At 44.1% G+C, this 15,275-nt stretch overlaps 1 protein-coding gene across 1 annotated transcript in view; it reads right to left on the bottom strand.

Moving 5' to 3' along the window:
* LOC140200761 (deuterosome assembly protein 1-like) overlaps positions 1–13,417 on the bottom strand; it is a 99,473-nt gene extending 86,056 nt beyond the window's left edge. Inside the window, exons 1-2 of the mRNA XM_072264361.1 lie at positions 13,374–13,417; positions 11,939–12,110 (exon numbers count right to left, since the gene is read on the bottom strand). Of these exons, the coding sequence (XP_072120462.1) occupies positions 11,939–12,110; positions 13,374–13,417 (216 nt within the window). The remainder of the gene's footprint in view (positions 1–11,938; positions 12,111–13,373) is intronic.
* Positions 13,418–15,275: the final 1,858 nt, after the last annotated feature.

The raw sequence follows: 15,275 nt of genomic DNA, 5'->3' as shown, positions 1-15,275 counted from the left end.
TGTCTTGGTAAAGCAGCTAACACAATCAAAGCCCAACTCACTGTGGACATTCCCTCTTCTCCCCCTTCCCATCAGGCAGAAGATACAAAAGCCTGACAACAGGTAGCACCAGACTCAAGGTGGGCTTCTTCCCTGCTCTGATAAGAAATTTGAACAGTTCCCTTCTACGATAAGATGAACTCTTCACCTCACAATCAACCTCATTATGGCCTTGCATCTTAATGTCAACCTGCACTGATTTTCTTTGTAGCTAACACTTTGTTCTGCTCTCTGTTACTGCTTTTTACCACGTACTACCTCAATACACTGTGGAAATGAATTGATCTGTATGGGCAGTATGCAAGGAAACTTTTTCACTATACCACAATATATGTGACATTAATAAAGCCAATTGACTCAGAATTATGTTAGGGAGAGAGTTCCAGAATTTGACCCAGCGTTGGTGAAGGAACTGCAATATACACTCATTGGTATCTAATAAAGAGGCCATTAAATGTACGTTCGTGGTCTTTTGCTGCTGTAGCCCATCTGCTTCAAGGTTCTTCTGCATACTACCATTGTAACACATGGTTATCTGAGTTACATTCATCTTCCTCTCAGCTCTAGATATTCTCCTCTGACCTCTCTCATTAACAAGCTGCTTTTATCCACTGAACCAACTGGATGTTTTTTTTTGTTTTTCACATCATTCTCAGTAAACTCTAGAGACTGTTGTGCATGAAAACCCCAGGAGATCAGCAGTTTCTGAGATACTCGAGCTACCCTGTCTGGCACTAACAATCATTCCATAGTCAGAGATCACATTTCTTCCCCATTCTGATTGAACAACTAAACCTCTCGACCATGTCTGCATTGACTTGCTGCCACGTGATTGGCTGATTAGATACTTGGATTAATGAGCAGAAGTATCGGTGTTCCTAATAAAGTGGCCAGCAAAAGCAAGTTTGTGTCAGTCAGGATGGCGTGTGGCTTGGAGGAAAACTTCCAAGTGATGAACGCCCATGCTTTTGCTATCTTTGTCTTCCGGCTGATAGAGGCAGGTGCTGATTAAGAAGTCTTGGTGAGTTGCTGCAGAGCATTCTATAGATGCTGCGAGCTGAGGCAGCTATATATTAGTGGTGAACTGAGCAGACGATTGTGGATGGTGTACCTGTCAGTCTGGCTACTGTGTCCTGTATGGTGTGAAGCTCCTTGAGTGCTGTTGATGCTGTACTCATCCAAGCAAGTAGAAGTATTTCATCACACTTCCGACTTGAGCATTGTAGATGGTAATTTAGGAGGTGAGTTACTTACTGCAGTATTCCTAATCTCTGAACTACTTTTATCACACATTATCTAAATAGCTACCGCCCCCCCCCCAGGATATTATTGATAGTGAGGAGTTTAGTGGTAATTGAATATTAGAGGTTATAGCTGGATTTTCTCTTGTTGGATATTGTCATTTCCTGGCAAATATTTGTCATGCATATCCCGCCTGGATATCATCAAGAGCTTGCCGCTTTTGGATGTGGACTGCTTCTTCATCTGAGAATCACGAATGGCATTGAACATTGTGCAATCATCAGTGAGTATTCTTATTCCTGAACTTACGACTGAAGGAAAGTCATTGACAAAGCAACCGAAGGTGATTGGGCTGAGGAACTCCTGAAGAGATGTCCTGTGGCTGACGTGATTGACTCCCAAACACGGCAACCATCTTGCTTTTTGCCAGGTATGATTCCAACTGGTGGAGGGCTTCTCCCATGATTCTCCTGCTTGGTTAGGGTTCTTTGATGCTATTGCTCAATCAAACGTCGTCTTGGTGTCAAGGGCAGTCGCTTTCACCTCACTGCTGGAGTTTAGTTTTTTTTTATCCATGTTTGAAATTGGATTGTAATGAGGTCAGGAGCTTATTGATTTTGATGGAACCAAATTGAGCTTCTGCGAGGAAGTTGTTGCTAAGCAAATGCCACTTAGTAGCACTTAGTAGCAACTGTCCCGTATCGGACCGCAAAGCACTCCAGCCTGTGGTGAAAACTGCCCAGCGGATTATCGGCACCCAATTGCCCACCATTGAGAACATCTGCCATAAATGCTGCCTGGGCAGAGCAAAAAGCATTATCAAGGATGCACCTCACCCTAACCATAGACTTTTTACTCTCCTCCCATCCGGTAGGCGCTACAGGAGCCTCTGCTCCCGCACCAGCAGGCACAGGAAGATTTTCTTCCCTGAGGCTGTGACCCTGCTGAACCTCACATCACAGCGCTAAGCAGTACTGCACCCATATTGTACTCAGCACTTACTTTTTATTTGCAGTTATTTTGTAAATAACACTATTCTTTGCATTTCTGGTTCGATGCTAACTGCATTTCACTGGCTTTGTAACTGTACTCAGCACAATGACAATAAAGTTGAATCTAATCTAATCAAATCTATTGATTACCCCTTCCCTCACTTCACTGATGATCAATAGTAGACTAGTGAGATGGTAATTGGCCGGATTGGATGTATCTTTTTTGCCGACAGGACATAACTGGGCAATTTTCCACATTGTCGGCTAGGCACCTGCATTGTACAAAGGGCATGGCAAGTTCTAGAATGTAAGCCTTCAGCACTCCTGCCAGAATGGTGTCTTGCTGTGATACTGAAGGGGAGTGCTTTGAGGTGACAAAACGATCCAGGAAAGGAGAGGGTTAATGTGTGAGGAGCATTTGATGGCTCTAGGCCCGTACTCGCTGGAATTTAGAAGAATAAGGGGGATGTCATTGAAACTGCTCGTATATTAGAAAATAAGGCTTAGATAGAGTGGATGTGGAGGGTAGTTTTCCTCTAGTGAGGGACCAGAGGGCACAGCCTCAGAGTACAAGGAAGTCCCTTTAGAAGAGAAATGAGAAGGAATTTCTTTAGCCGGAGGGTAGTGAATCTGTTAAATTCATTGCCACAGATGGCAGTGGAGGCCAAGTCATTGGGTATATTTAGAGCCGAAGTTGATATTTCTTGATTAGTCAGGGCAGCAAAGGTTATGGGGAGAAGGCAGAAGAATGGGGTTGAGATGGATGATAAATCGGCCATGGTGGAATGGGGGAGCAAAATCAATGGGCCAAATAGCCTAATTCAGCTCCTATGTCTTATGGTATTAAGGAGTGTGCAAAGACGCAAAGAGGGATTGAAGAAATAAGTCTTGGCAAGTGACTCCTAGTGTGGCAGTGTTCAGGGGCTGGGAGGAGTCAGAGTACCATGTGTACATAGAGTGTGAGATGTTGGAACCTCTATTTGAATATCTGATGGGCTGCTCCTCAAGTTCTGGCTGCTCTTCAGCGCCACACTCCTGATCTATGCCCAGTGCAGAGGAGAGCGGACTGCTCTGGAGATCTCCTGGGCCTGGCCAAGCTGGCCATTCACAGGCCCAGGCAGTGGGCAGTCGAGGGCTCTGCCCAAGCTGATGCCTGTCCCTCTTCCAGAGTTCCTTCTGTGCCTATTGTCCCTGAAGAAGGGGTGCACTGTGACCTTGGGTACGATGGGGTACTTGCAGGAACGGTGAGCGCCCATTTGGCTCAAGTGTGTTCTGGACAGAGAAGACCGTGTTGTAATTTGAAACTCTAAATAGTGTGCATCACGAAGGTCTGTCATATAGTATTAAAGTGATTCTGTAGAGGCAGAAAGCACCATAGATCACTTCACTGTAGCAAGGAATATTCTAGAATTTATTAACGACATGATAAAGGGACACCTGTGGGGGGAAAATAGTCATAATATGATTTTGTGGGTCCAACACTGAGCGGACGGACAAATTTATTCAACATTTCTTTTGAAGCTTTAATAAGCAGACTAAATAAAGGAGAATAAATGAATGTAATATATTTGGATTTTAAGAAACCATGCTCAGAGATTGTTTAAAGAGGGTTAAACAAGGTATTTGGGATAATATTAGCATAATTTAGTAGGAATCAAAAAATGGGTGATTTTTATATTAAGGACTATTGACATACACAAAGGTGTCTAATTAACGTCTGGCTTTAACTTGTATAATATATTTTCTTTAAATTGTGCATGCAAACAGAGCCACTCTGCTGAAAAGAGTATTTAACAGTATCTGCATAAATTACAGATGGCATGCCTGGTAGGCCCCACACAGGCTCTGAAAACCTGATACAAGTACTTCTATAATGCTGAATCCTTCAGCTATAAGTCCGCAAACAAGATTCAGTCACCTGATGTGAATAGCTTGATAAATGGACTTTTAGAAGTGCGCACCGGTGTTTATATCGTAATGCATTAGTGTGATCACACCTGGAGAACTGCATATTTCTGTGCTGTTGAAATAATGTATTTGGCTTCCGATAGAATTCGTCAAAGCTTCACAATGAATTCCTGGTATGAAAGTGGTGGAGAGTGAACAGGGATTGAATAGAATGTGACAATGTTTTCTGAGAATGAAGCATAACCTTATTGAAGCATTTCTTAAAGTGCTTGCAGGATAGTTGTTGTGGCATTGTTTCACCTGCCTTGAAGTGTCTAGAACCAGGCATCACTCTCTGATTAAGGAATAATGCATGAGACTGAAATGGTCAAGATATTTTTCACTCAAAAATGTGAATCTTTAACTTATTTTTCCTGAGGGCTGTGGATGCTAAGATGATCCATATAGTCACACACACAGAATAGGATTAGAGCAATTTTAGAGCATAAGAAATCAATAACAAAAGGATAACTTTGAGATGTGTGTCTGTTGTAAAAATCAGGTGCAATCTTATTGACTGGCTAATAAACTGGGGCTAGAAAGCCTTTTGCTAAACTATGAATTGCTATACACTTGTTGAACTTAAAAGATTCAGTAGCATTCTGTGGAGAGGAAGCAGAGTTATAAATTAGGCAACATCTGTGGAGAGAGAAAGTAAAAGAACATCTCCGCTTCCATCTCAGCACTTCGTAGCTCTCAAGATGCAATATTAAATTCAAAAATTTCCCTTGCTTGAGTCAGAGCTGGCTAATTCTTGTGAAAATTTATTCACTTTAACTGTTCCCTGCAATAACTGTCTAACCCCAGACTTCCTCCTTCATCCCTCCTCATTGAAATGGACAAAATTAAGTTCTTTTCTCTTCTTTGTAAAGTACATATCTCAGCATTCCTGTGTGCTGCACTCATACCCAACTGTGTGCTGAAGGAACATCATTATAATTGCTAAATAAAGTATTACATTCTTCCAGTAACTTGCCTGGACTTGCAGTAAATTTGTTAGTCACATTCACAATCAACTTCACTTTGAATCGTCTTCTGCAGCTTGGTGACATTATTTGTTGCTTTTCTTTTTTGACAGCATTATGAAAGGTTCTCTTCTGGCCCCTCCCACTTTCTCTAAACTCAAGGTGGAACCATGGGCCTCAGCTGTGCTTGCCTTTTCACTGTTAATGCTCCCCAACTCTATCTGTGCTATATTGACGATTACGTTGGTGCTGCCTCATGCACCCATGCTGAGCTTGCAAATTTCATCAACATTGCCTCCAGCTTCCACCTTGCCCTTAAGTTCACTTGGTCCATTTCTGACACTTCTCTCCCCTTTCTTGATCTTTCTATCTCCATCTCTGGAGACAAACTGTCTACCGGTGTCTTTTATAAACCTACTGACTCCCATGGTTATCTTGACAATAGCTCTTCCCACTCTATCTGCTGTAAAAATGCCGTTCCCTTTTCTCAGTTCCTTTGTCTTCACTGCATCTGCTCCCAGGATGAGGCTTTCTTTTCCAGAACATCAGAGATACCCTCTTTCTTCAAAGAACAGGGTTTCACTTCTCCTCACTTGCATTTCCTCCATTTCCCTGATATCCGCTCTCACCCCATCTTCCTGCCATCTTAACAGGGACAGATTTACTCTTGTTTTCACCTACCGCCCCATGAGCCTCCACATCCAGTACATCATTCTCCATAACTTCCGTTATCTTCAACAGGATTCCACCACCAAACACATCTTTACCTCCCCCACATTTTCTACTTTTCGCAGGGATAGCTCCCTCCATGAATCCCTTGTTCATTTATTCCTCCCCTCTAATCTCCCTCCTGGCACTTATCCCTGCAAGAGGAAGAAGTGCTACACCTGCCCATTCACTTCCACCCTCACTTCTGTTTAAGGCCCAAACAGTCCTTCCAGGTGAGGTAACATTTCACCTGTGAATCTGTTTTGGTTGGCTACTGCATTCGGTGCTCCTGTTGCAGCCTCCTCTATATTGGTGAGACCCGATGTACATTACATGTCGAGCGTCTTCACTTCATCCAAAAGAAGCAGGAATTCCCAGTGGCCAACTATTTCAATTCCAATCCTCATTCCTATTCCAACATATCAGTCCATGGCCACTTTCAGGTTGGATGAACAACACCTCGTACTCTGTCTGGGAGGCCTCCAACCTGATGGCGTGAAAGTCAATTTCTCCAACTTCCAGTAGTTTTTACCCCTTCCGCTTTCCACTCCTCTCTCTTCTTCAGTTCCTTACCCTGGCTCCATTCTTGCCTCTTCTCATCTCCTCACTTACCTATCACCTCCCCCTGGTGCACCTCCTCAGAATCAGAAGCAGGTTTAATATCACAGGAAAATTTGGTGTTTTGTGGCAGCAGTACATTGCAATACTTATAATAAATAAATAAATATATAAAACACAGACACACACACACACACACACACACACACACACACACACACACACGGTATATACGGATATATAAAGTTAAGTAGTGTAAAAAGAGAGGAATAAAATACTGAGGAAGTGTTCAATCACAAGCACGAGAAAATCTGTAGATACTGGAAGTCCAAGCAACACACAAAACGCTACCTTCTCGGGTCTCACAAGTGTAGAGGAGACTGCAACAGGAGCACCGAATGCAGTTGCCAACCGAAACAGATTCACAGGTGAAATGTTACCCACCTGGAAGGACAGTTTGGGCCTTAAATGGAAATGAGGGAGGAGTTGAATGGGCAGGTGTAGCACTTCTTCCACTTGCTGGGATAAATGCCAGGAGGGAGATTAGTGGGGAGGAATAAATGGACGAGGGATTCACAGAGGGAGCTATCTCTGCAAAAAGTAGGGACCCAGCAGGCGAGGCAGCATTTAAGGAACAGAGTAAACAATTGACGTTTCGGACTGAGGCCCTTTATCAGGACTGAAGAAAAAAGATGAGAAGTCAGAGTAAGAAGTTGGAGGGAGGAGAGAAAGAGTACTAGGTGGTAGGTGAAACTGGGGGCGGGGGAGGAGTGGTGAAGTAAAGAGCTGGGAAGTTGACTGGTGAGAGAGATAAAGGGCTGGAGAAGGGGGATTCTGATAGGAGAGGGTAGAAGACCATGGAAAAAAGGGAGGGAGAGGAGCACCAGAGGGAGGTGATGGGCAGGTAAGGTGAGAGAGGGAAACAGGAATGGGAAATGGTGAAGGAGAGGGTGGGAGAGGGGCAATTACTAGAAGTCCAAACTCGATGTTCATGCCATCAGGTTGGAGGCTACCCAGATGGAATAGAAGGTGCTGCTCCTCCAACTTGAGTGTGGTCCCATTGTGGCAGTAGAGGAGGCCATGGACTGACATGTCAGAATGGGAATGGGAAGTGGAGTTAAAATGGGTGGCCACTGGGAGATCCCGCTTTTTCTGGTAGGTACTTGGCAAAGTGGCCTCCTAATCTATGTCGGCTCTCACCAATATACAGGGTGCCACACCAGGAGCACCAGATACAGTAGATGACCCCAGTGGACTCACAGGTAAAGTGTTGTCTCACCTGGAAGGACTGTTTGGGGTCGTGTATGGTAGTGAGGGAGGAGGTACAGCATTTGTTCCATTTGCAAGGATAAGTGCCAGGAGGAGATCAGTGGGGAAGGATGAATGGACAAGGAAGTCCTTAAGGGAGTACTCCCTGTGGAAAGCACAGAGTGGGGGGGGGGGGGAAGATGTGCTTGATGGTGGGATCACATTGGAGACTGCGGAAGTTACAGAGAATTATGTGCTGGATGTGGAGGCTAGTGGGGTGGTAGGTGAGGACAAGCAAAACCCTATTCCTGGTGGGATGGCAGAAGGATTGTGTGAGGGCAGGCGCGCATGAAAAGGAAGAGATGTGGTTGAGGGCAGCATTGATGGTGGAGGAAGGGAAGCCCCTTTCTTCAAAGAAGGAGGACATCTCCTTAGTCTGGAATGAAAAGCCTCATCCTGAGAGCAGATGTAGTGGAGATGGAGGAATTGAGAGAAGGGGATGGCATTTTTACAATTAACAGGGTTGGAAGAGGTATAGTCCAGGTAGCTGTGAAAGTCAGTGGGTTTATAATAGACATCAGTAGATAAGCTGTCTCCAGAGATAGAGATCGAGAAAGAGGAGCAGGTGTCAGAAATGGACCAGGTAAATTTTAGGGCAGGGTGGAAATTGGAGTCAAAGCTAAAGTCATTGAGCTCTGCATGGGTGCAGGAAGCAGCGCCAATGCAGTCATTGATGTAGCTTAGGAGAAGTTGGGGCATGATAACTGTGTAAGCTTAGAACATAGACTGCTCCACATAGCCGACAAAAAGGCAAGCATAGCTGGGACCCATGTCAGTGCCCATGGCTACACGTTTTGTTTGAAGGAAGTGGGAGGAGCCGAAAGAGAAATTATTAAGAATGAGGACCAGATCTACCAAATGGAGGAGAGTGGTGGTGGTGGGAACTGATTGGGCCTGTTGTCCAGAAAGGAATGGAGAGCTTTGAGGCCTTCCTGGTGGGGGATGGAGGTGTATGGGGACTGGACATCAATGGTGATAATGAGATGATCGGGGCCAAGGAACTCAAAATCATTGAAAAGATCAAGAGCCTGTGAAGTGTCACAGATGTAGGTAGGAAGGGACTGAATCCGGGGGATAAAACAGAGTTGAGGTATGCTGCAATGGGGCCACACTCAGGTTGAAGGAGCAACACCTTATATTCTGTATGGGTCACCTCCAACCTCATGGCATGAACATCGATTTCTTGAACTTCCAGTAATTGTCCCTCCCACCCCCCACCACCTCCTTCACCATTCCTCATTCCCATTTCCCTTTCTCACTTTATCCCTCACCCTGCCCATCGCCCCTCTCTGGTGTCTCCCCCTTCCCTCTCTTCCATGGCCTTCTGTCCTCTTCTATCAGATTCTCCCTTCTCCAGCGCTTTATCTCTTTCACCAATCGATTTCCCAGCTCTTTACTTCACCCCTCTCCCTCCCAGTTTCACCTATCACCTACTACATTGTATTTCTTACTCCCTTCCCCCCACTTGCTTACTCTGACTTCTCATTCTTCCCTCCAGTCCTGATGAAGTTTCTTGGCCCGAAACGTCGACTGCTTACTCTTTTCCATAGATGCTGCCTGACCTGCTGAGTTCCTCCAGCATTTTGTGTGTGTTGCTGAGGAAGTGTTCATGGCTTCATTGTTCATTCAGAAATCTGGTGGCGGAGGGGAAGAAGCTGTTTTTGAAACATTAGGTGCGTGTCTTCAGGTGCCGGTACCTTCTCATTGATGGTAGCAATGAGAAGAGGGCATGTCCTGGGTTGCAGGTGTCCTGAATGATGGATGCCACCTTACTGAGGCATTGTCTTTTGAAGGGGTCCTGCATGCTGCCATCCATGGTGGAGCTGGTTGAGTTTGCAGTTTTGTCCAATCCTGTGCAGTGGCCCCTGCATACCAGACGGTGATGTGACCAGTTAGAATATTCCCCTTGGTACATCTAAAGAAAATTGCGAGTGTCTTTGGTGATGTACCACTTCTCCTCAAACATTTAATGAAATTTAGCTGCTGTCATGTCTGCTTTGTAATTGCATCAATATGTTGGGGCCAGGATATCTCCTCAGATGTTGACACCCAGGAACCTGAAACTGCTCACCCTTTCCACTTCTGATCACTTGATGAGGACTGGTGTGAGTTCCCTTGAGTTTTCCTTCCTGAGGTCCACAATCAATTCTTTGGTCTGCCATTGAGTGCAAGATTGTCATAGTGACACCACTCAACCAGCTGATCTATCTTTCTCCTGTACGCCTGGTCACCATCTGAAATTCTGCCAACAATAGTTGTATCGTTAACAAATTTACAGATGGCATTTGAGCTGCACCTGGCCACACCAGTGTAGAGAGAGTAGAGCAGTGGGCTAAGCACCCATCCTTGAGGTGCTCCAGTGTTGACTGTCAGTCAGGAGGAGATGTTATTTCCAACTTGCACAGACTGTGGTCTCCTGGTGAGGAAGTCAAGGATCCAGTTGAAGAGGGAGATACAGAAGCACAGGCTTTGGAGCTTGTTATTAGAACTGAGGGTATGATTGTGTTGAACGCTGAGCTGTAGTCAATAAACAGCAGCCTGATGTAGATATTACCACTGTCCAGGTGATCCCAGGCTGAGCAGAGAGCCAGTGAGATGGTATCCACTGTAGACCTATTGTGGTGGTAGGTAAATTGCAGCAGGTCCAGCTGCTTGATTCTAGGTAGGAGTTGATTCTAGCACTTCCTCACAGTAGATGTGAATGTCACCGAGTGATAGTCATTGAGGCAGCTCACTCTGCTCTTCCTGTGCACCGGTATGAAAGTCACACTTTTGAAGCAGGTGGGAACATCCAACGGCAGGAGGGAGAGACTTAACGTGTCCTTGAACAATCCCACCAGTTGGTTGGCACAGGTTTTCAGGTACACCATGTCCTGATGAGTTGTGAGGGTTTACCCTAGTGAAAGATGTTCTGAAGATCCCCACTGAGACAGAGACCAGAGTCACCGGATGCTGCAGGGATTCACCCAGATGTAGTTTTATTCTTCCCTTCAAAACATGCAGCTCTCCCAGGAGTGGGGAGAAGATGACGGCGGGACGACAGCGCACGCGACCACTTCGGTGATGAATATCTGTTATTTGTCAAGTAGGGGACCGTGCACAATCCTGATTTGATGGAGACAGACGTGAGAGCACAATGGAACATCTGGAAAACTTCTGAAATGACTGCTTTGCTACCGCTGTTACTGTGTGGTAACCAGAATCTCCAGAGCTGAAAGCCTCGAAATCCTCAGCTTTGCGTGTTTCAGCAGCCAGGGTGAGGTCGAAGGCGCTCGGCAGAGGATGGCGCACGGGAGGCTGTATCGGAGCGGCTGCTCGGAGTTTTCAGACGAATGGACTCGGTCGGCTGGGTCGGCTGCTTCCAAGGTATCGGCAAGTTGACGGTGCCTGGGGGTTTATGGCAGGTAGCTTCTCCCTTTTGCCACCTGCTATCGGGGACTCAGGAGTCGATCGACTCAGGACTTTGAGAACTTTTTTTTACTGTGCTTATGGTCTGTTCTTTATCAAATTATGGTATTGCTTTGCACTGCTGTAACTATATGTTATAATTATGCGGTTTTGTCAGTGTTAGTCTTTGGCCTGTCTTGTGTTCTGTGATATTACTCCGGAGAAACATTGTATCATTTCTTAATGCATGTATGCATTTCTAAATGACAATTAAAGAGGACTGAGTATTCTCATAATCTAAAAGGCTTTGAGCTCATCTGTGAGTGAAGCTTCACTGCTATTCATGATGTTAGGTTTCACTTTGTAGGAAATGATAGCCTCCATCCATTTCTTCCATGGTCCACTCTCCTCTACTATCAAATTCCTTTGTCTCTAGCCCTTTACCTTTTCTACCTATCATCTCCCAGCATCTTACTTCACTCACCCCCGCCCCCCCCCCCCGGATTCATCTACCACCTTCTAGCTTGTATTCCTTCCCCTCCCCTCCCCCGCTTTCTTATTCTGGCTTCTTCCCCCTTCCTTTCCAGTCCTGAAGAAGGGTCTCAGCCCGAAACGTCGACTGTTTATTCATTTCCGTAGATGCTGCCTGCCCTGCTGAGTTCCTCCAAAATTTTGTGTGTGTCACTTCAGATATCTAGCATCTGCAGAATCTCTTATGAAAAGTGTCATTTCTACCTGGCTGTTCTTTGGTCAGTAAATATATCCAAATACCTGCGGCCTTTGCTTCCTTACCTCATGCTGTTTTGAATCAAGGCACGTGCGTACATTGACCAATTCTAGCTCACGCATTTCAAGCTGAGTCTCAAGACTTTGCGACTGTTGTTCCCATTCAATTTTTTTCCGGTTCACCATGACATCGATTTGATGCAATAGTTCCTGGAGTTCTTCTTCACAAGAGGATCCCCTGATATTGTGGTGAAAGCAATAAAAAATACTTTCACATTTTAATAAAATTAAAAATGAAAAAATACATAATGTGTGCTGCACTCATACTTTAATTTGATATTTTCAGCTCTAAAAGAAATCTATTTAATAGATCCTGACTATCTTCCTGAGCTTTTCCAGTGATATAAGGTAAAGCATGCTAAAGAGATTGACCGAGTACATTATAATAATTTCACCAATATTTCTAATGGAAGTCGCTGCCTCTGATTAATTTTGGGTTGATGTGAACCAGCTCAAGACATAAAAATATTCCTATAGATTTGGTATGCAATTTTCAGAAGCCTTTTTGAATTTGAACAAATTGACAAACAAAGCAGCAAATCCCAATGTTCCGACAGTGGTCAAGTTCATAATACTTTTGTTTGAAACTGAAGATTGAAGTTCCCACACTATAGGCTTTGATAATAACATCAAAGCTGATAATCCCATGTAAAACTATTAAAACAATGTACTAACAGTAGGACTAACTTTTCAAAAAGTGATTAAGTAGATGGCCTGCCTTCTCAGGGAAAAGTGTAAGAAAATCCAAACGAACACAGATACTGGAATAAAACAAGAAGATGCTGGAAACACTCAGCAGGTCAGGGCGGCCACAGTGAATGATTCCTAAACTTAGCTACCGATAACACTAGCTTTTACAGATATTTCCTTTGCTCTATTGGAAATGATTTCTATTGGGTCATCTAGTTAGATGAGTTAGCAGAGGCGGTTGTCAGTGTTAGCATCCGTTAACTTTCCATTAATCTAATTGACTAGAGAACCCATACAATTTATCCTCAAGGCTATGTTGGCCTCATCCAAACACAGGTACTGAGTCTTCCTTGCCCATCCCTCACAGCACTTTTTCTGCAATTTAATAATATATATTCTTGTCATCTTTCCAGTTCTGAAGAAGGGAGCCTGAACTGAAGCATTGACTTGGTTTCTCTTTCCCCAGATGCAGCCTGAGCTATGGTGGAAGAGCTTGAAAGGCCCTGCATATGAGCTACGAAATGGACTGTCAGCGGGTGACTGCACAGGACCATGGTGGAAATGATAGCGTGGTCCAGGGTGCAGACAACTGGCAATCTCAGCACTACAGACTGCCTGTCCCTCTGTGTTTTCATGGCTATAAAGTTTTCCATAAAAGTAGATTTGATTGAGATTATTGCATAATACCACACTTTTTGGTTTTCATTTTACTCAGAACATAAAACAAAGAACATAAAGCAAAGAACCTTACTGTAATTGACCATTCTTCTCTAACCCGTTTGTTACTGCCTCCATTTCAGTGGTTTATCTACAAAATAAAGGAACGTAGTTGGATCAATAAAATTGAGCTTCGAAATACTAATCAAGTTTTTGCTGTTACATTTAATGTTTTCTTACCCTTCATTAAGAATAGGGCCATGGCTAAGTGATTTTGTTTATATTATGCTAGACACTGCAGTTGGGAAATATACAGACTAGGAAGGATCCAAGTGGAATATTTTGTCCATTGAAGACCAGGCAGACCTCAGCAAGATTTGGTTTCTATAAGAGGTTTCAGGTGTAAATAGTAATGTGAGGGAGCAGATCAACATTTAGTGGTACCATTATAGTCAGTCACAGTGGGGATGATGGGGTCATTCCCTCAGATACATCACTCCAACATTGGCTGTTTCTGCTGCAGTAGCTTCAGGTGAAGGCAGTAGACTGAGAAGATGAGATTTCTCGTTCCCTCTTCTCAGTCACCAAAGCTTGCCGTGTGACCTTACGTCTTGCAATGCCCTCCCGGAGACCTGAACCCTTTGCCATCTCTAAGTCATCTATGTCCATTTCTGCAAATTTCTCAAATAAAGTTATTTTTGTAGTAAAGATATGGACATAGAACAGATCTTAATCCCTTGGGGAACACACCCATAGAGAATATCCAACTGTTATCCATCCAAGAACTTGCCCAATCCATTGCAAACACCACTGGTTCAGTAACAACTGCATGCTGACAGATTCAGCATGTTTCAGAACCTCTAAGCAAGTGAACTTATCTCACAAGAACACATTATTGCTACTGATTAATAACCTAGAACATTTTCCAAACTATTCTATAGCTCCAGGATAAATAACCTTATTGTCATTCCTTACTTTACCTTCAGAATCATTCTCAGTTGTTGTTTCATGTGCATTATTTTAGATGCAAAAGATTCTCATCTGCACCTTTGATACACCCAGAATTTACTACTTCAATGCACTTCCCACTAAATCAAATTGGTAAATCTCTATTGACAAGGTCATCCAAGACTTTGTTGCTTGTGTTCTATCTTGCACTGAATTGCATTTGCCTTATGCTTGCCGATCTACACTGGCTTCCAGTTCAAGAATTCTTAACCTTGTTTTCCCTGTCATCTCAGTCTCTTCCAGTCCTAAGGGTTTCCTTGATAGTTGAAGTTCCTCAATGCTGTCTTTTTGATCATGACTAATTCTATACCACACCGCTCATTACAGTCATGAAAAAGAATCTGGTAAATCCCTTTAAAAAGGATAAAAGAAGAATTTAAGGAGACCCATGATAAATTGGGGGACCGCTCATCAAGCATCTTCGCTCTATCTACCAAAAGGGGAACTACCCAGTGACAAACATTTTAATTCTGATCCCAATTCCCTTTCTGATATGTCGGTGCACGGCCCCCTCTTGGGTCAAGTTGATCCCACCCTCAGGGTGGAGGAGCAACATCATGTATTCCATTTGGGTAGCTTCCAAACTGATGACATGAATATTGATTTCTCCTTCCATTAAAATAAAATTTCCCTCCCCCTACCCTCTTCCTCTATTCACCACTCTGGCCTTTTACCTCTTCTCATCTACCTATCACTCCCCGCTGGGTCCCCTCCTCCTGCCCTTTCTCCTATGGACCACTCTCCTCTATTAGATTCCTTCTTCTGCAGCCCTCTACCTTTCCACCTGGCTTCACCTATCACCTTCCAGATAGTCTCCTTTCCCTCCCTCCACATTTTATTCTGGCATCTTCCCCCTTCCCTTCTGGTCCAGAATGAGGGGTGTCAGCCTGAAACGTCAACTGTTTATTCATTTCCATAGATGCTGCCTGACCTGAGTTCCTCCAGCATTTTGTATGTGTTGCTCTGGATTTCCAGCATCTGCAGAATT

The sequence above is a fragment of the Mobula birostris genome, chromosome 7 (genome assembly GCF_030028105.1).
Source record: "Mobula birostris isolate sMobBir1 chromosome 7, sMobBir1.hap1, whole genome shotgun sequence".
Taxonomy (NCBI): domain Eukaryota; kingdom Metazoa; phylum Chordata; class Chondrichthyes; order Myliobatiformes; family Myliobatidae; genus Mobula; species Mobula birostris.
The sequence above is the reverse complement of the archived record's forward strand: the minus strand, read 5'-3'. Positions and strand labels throughout refer to the sequence as shown.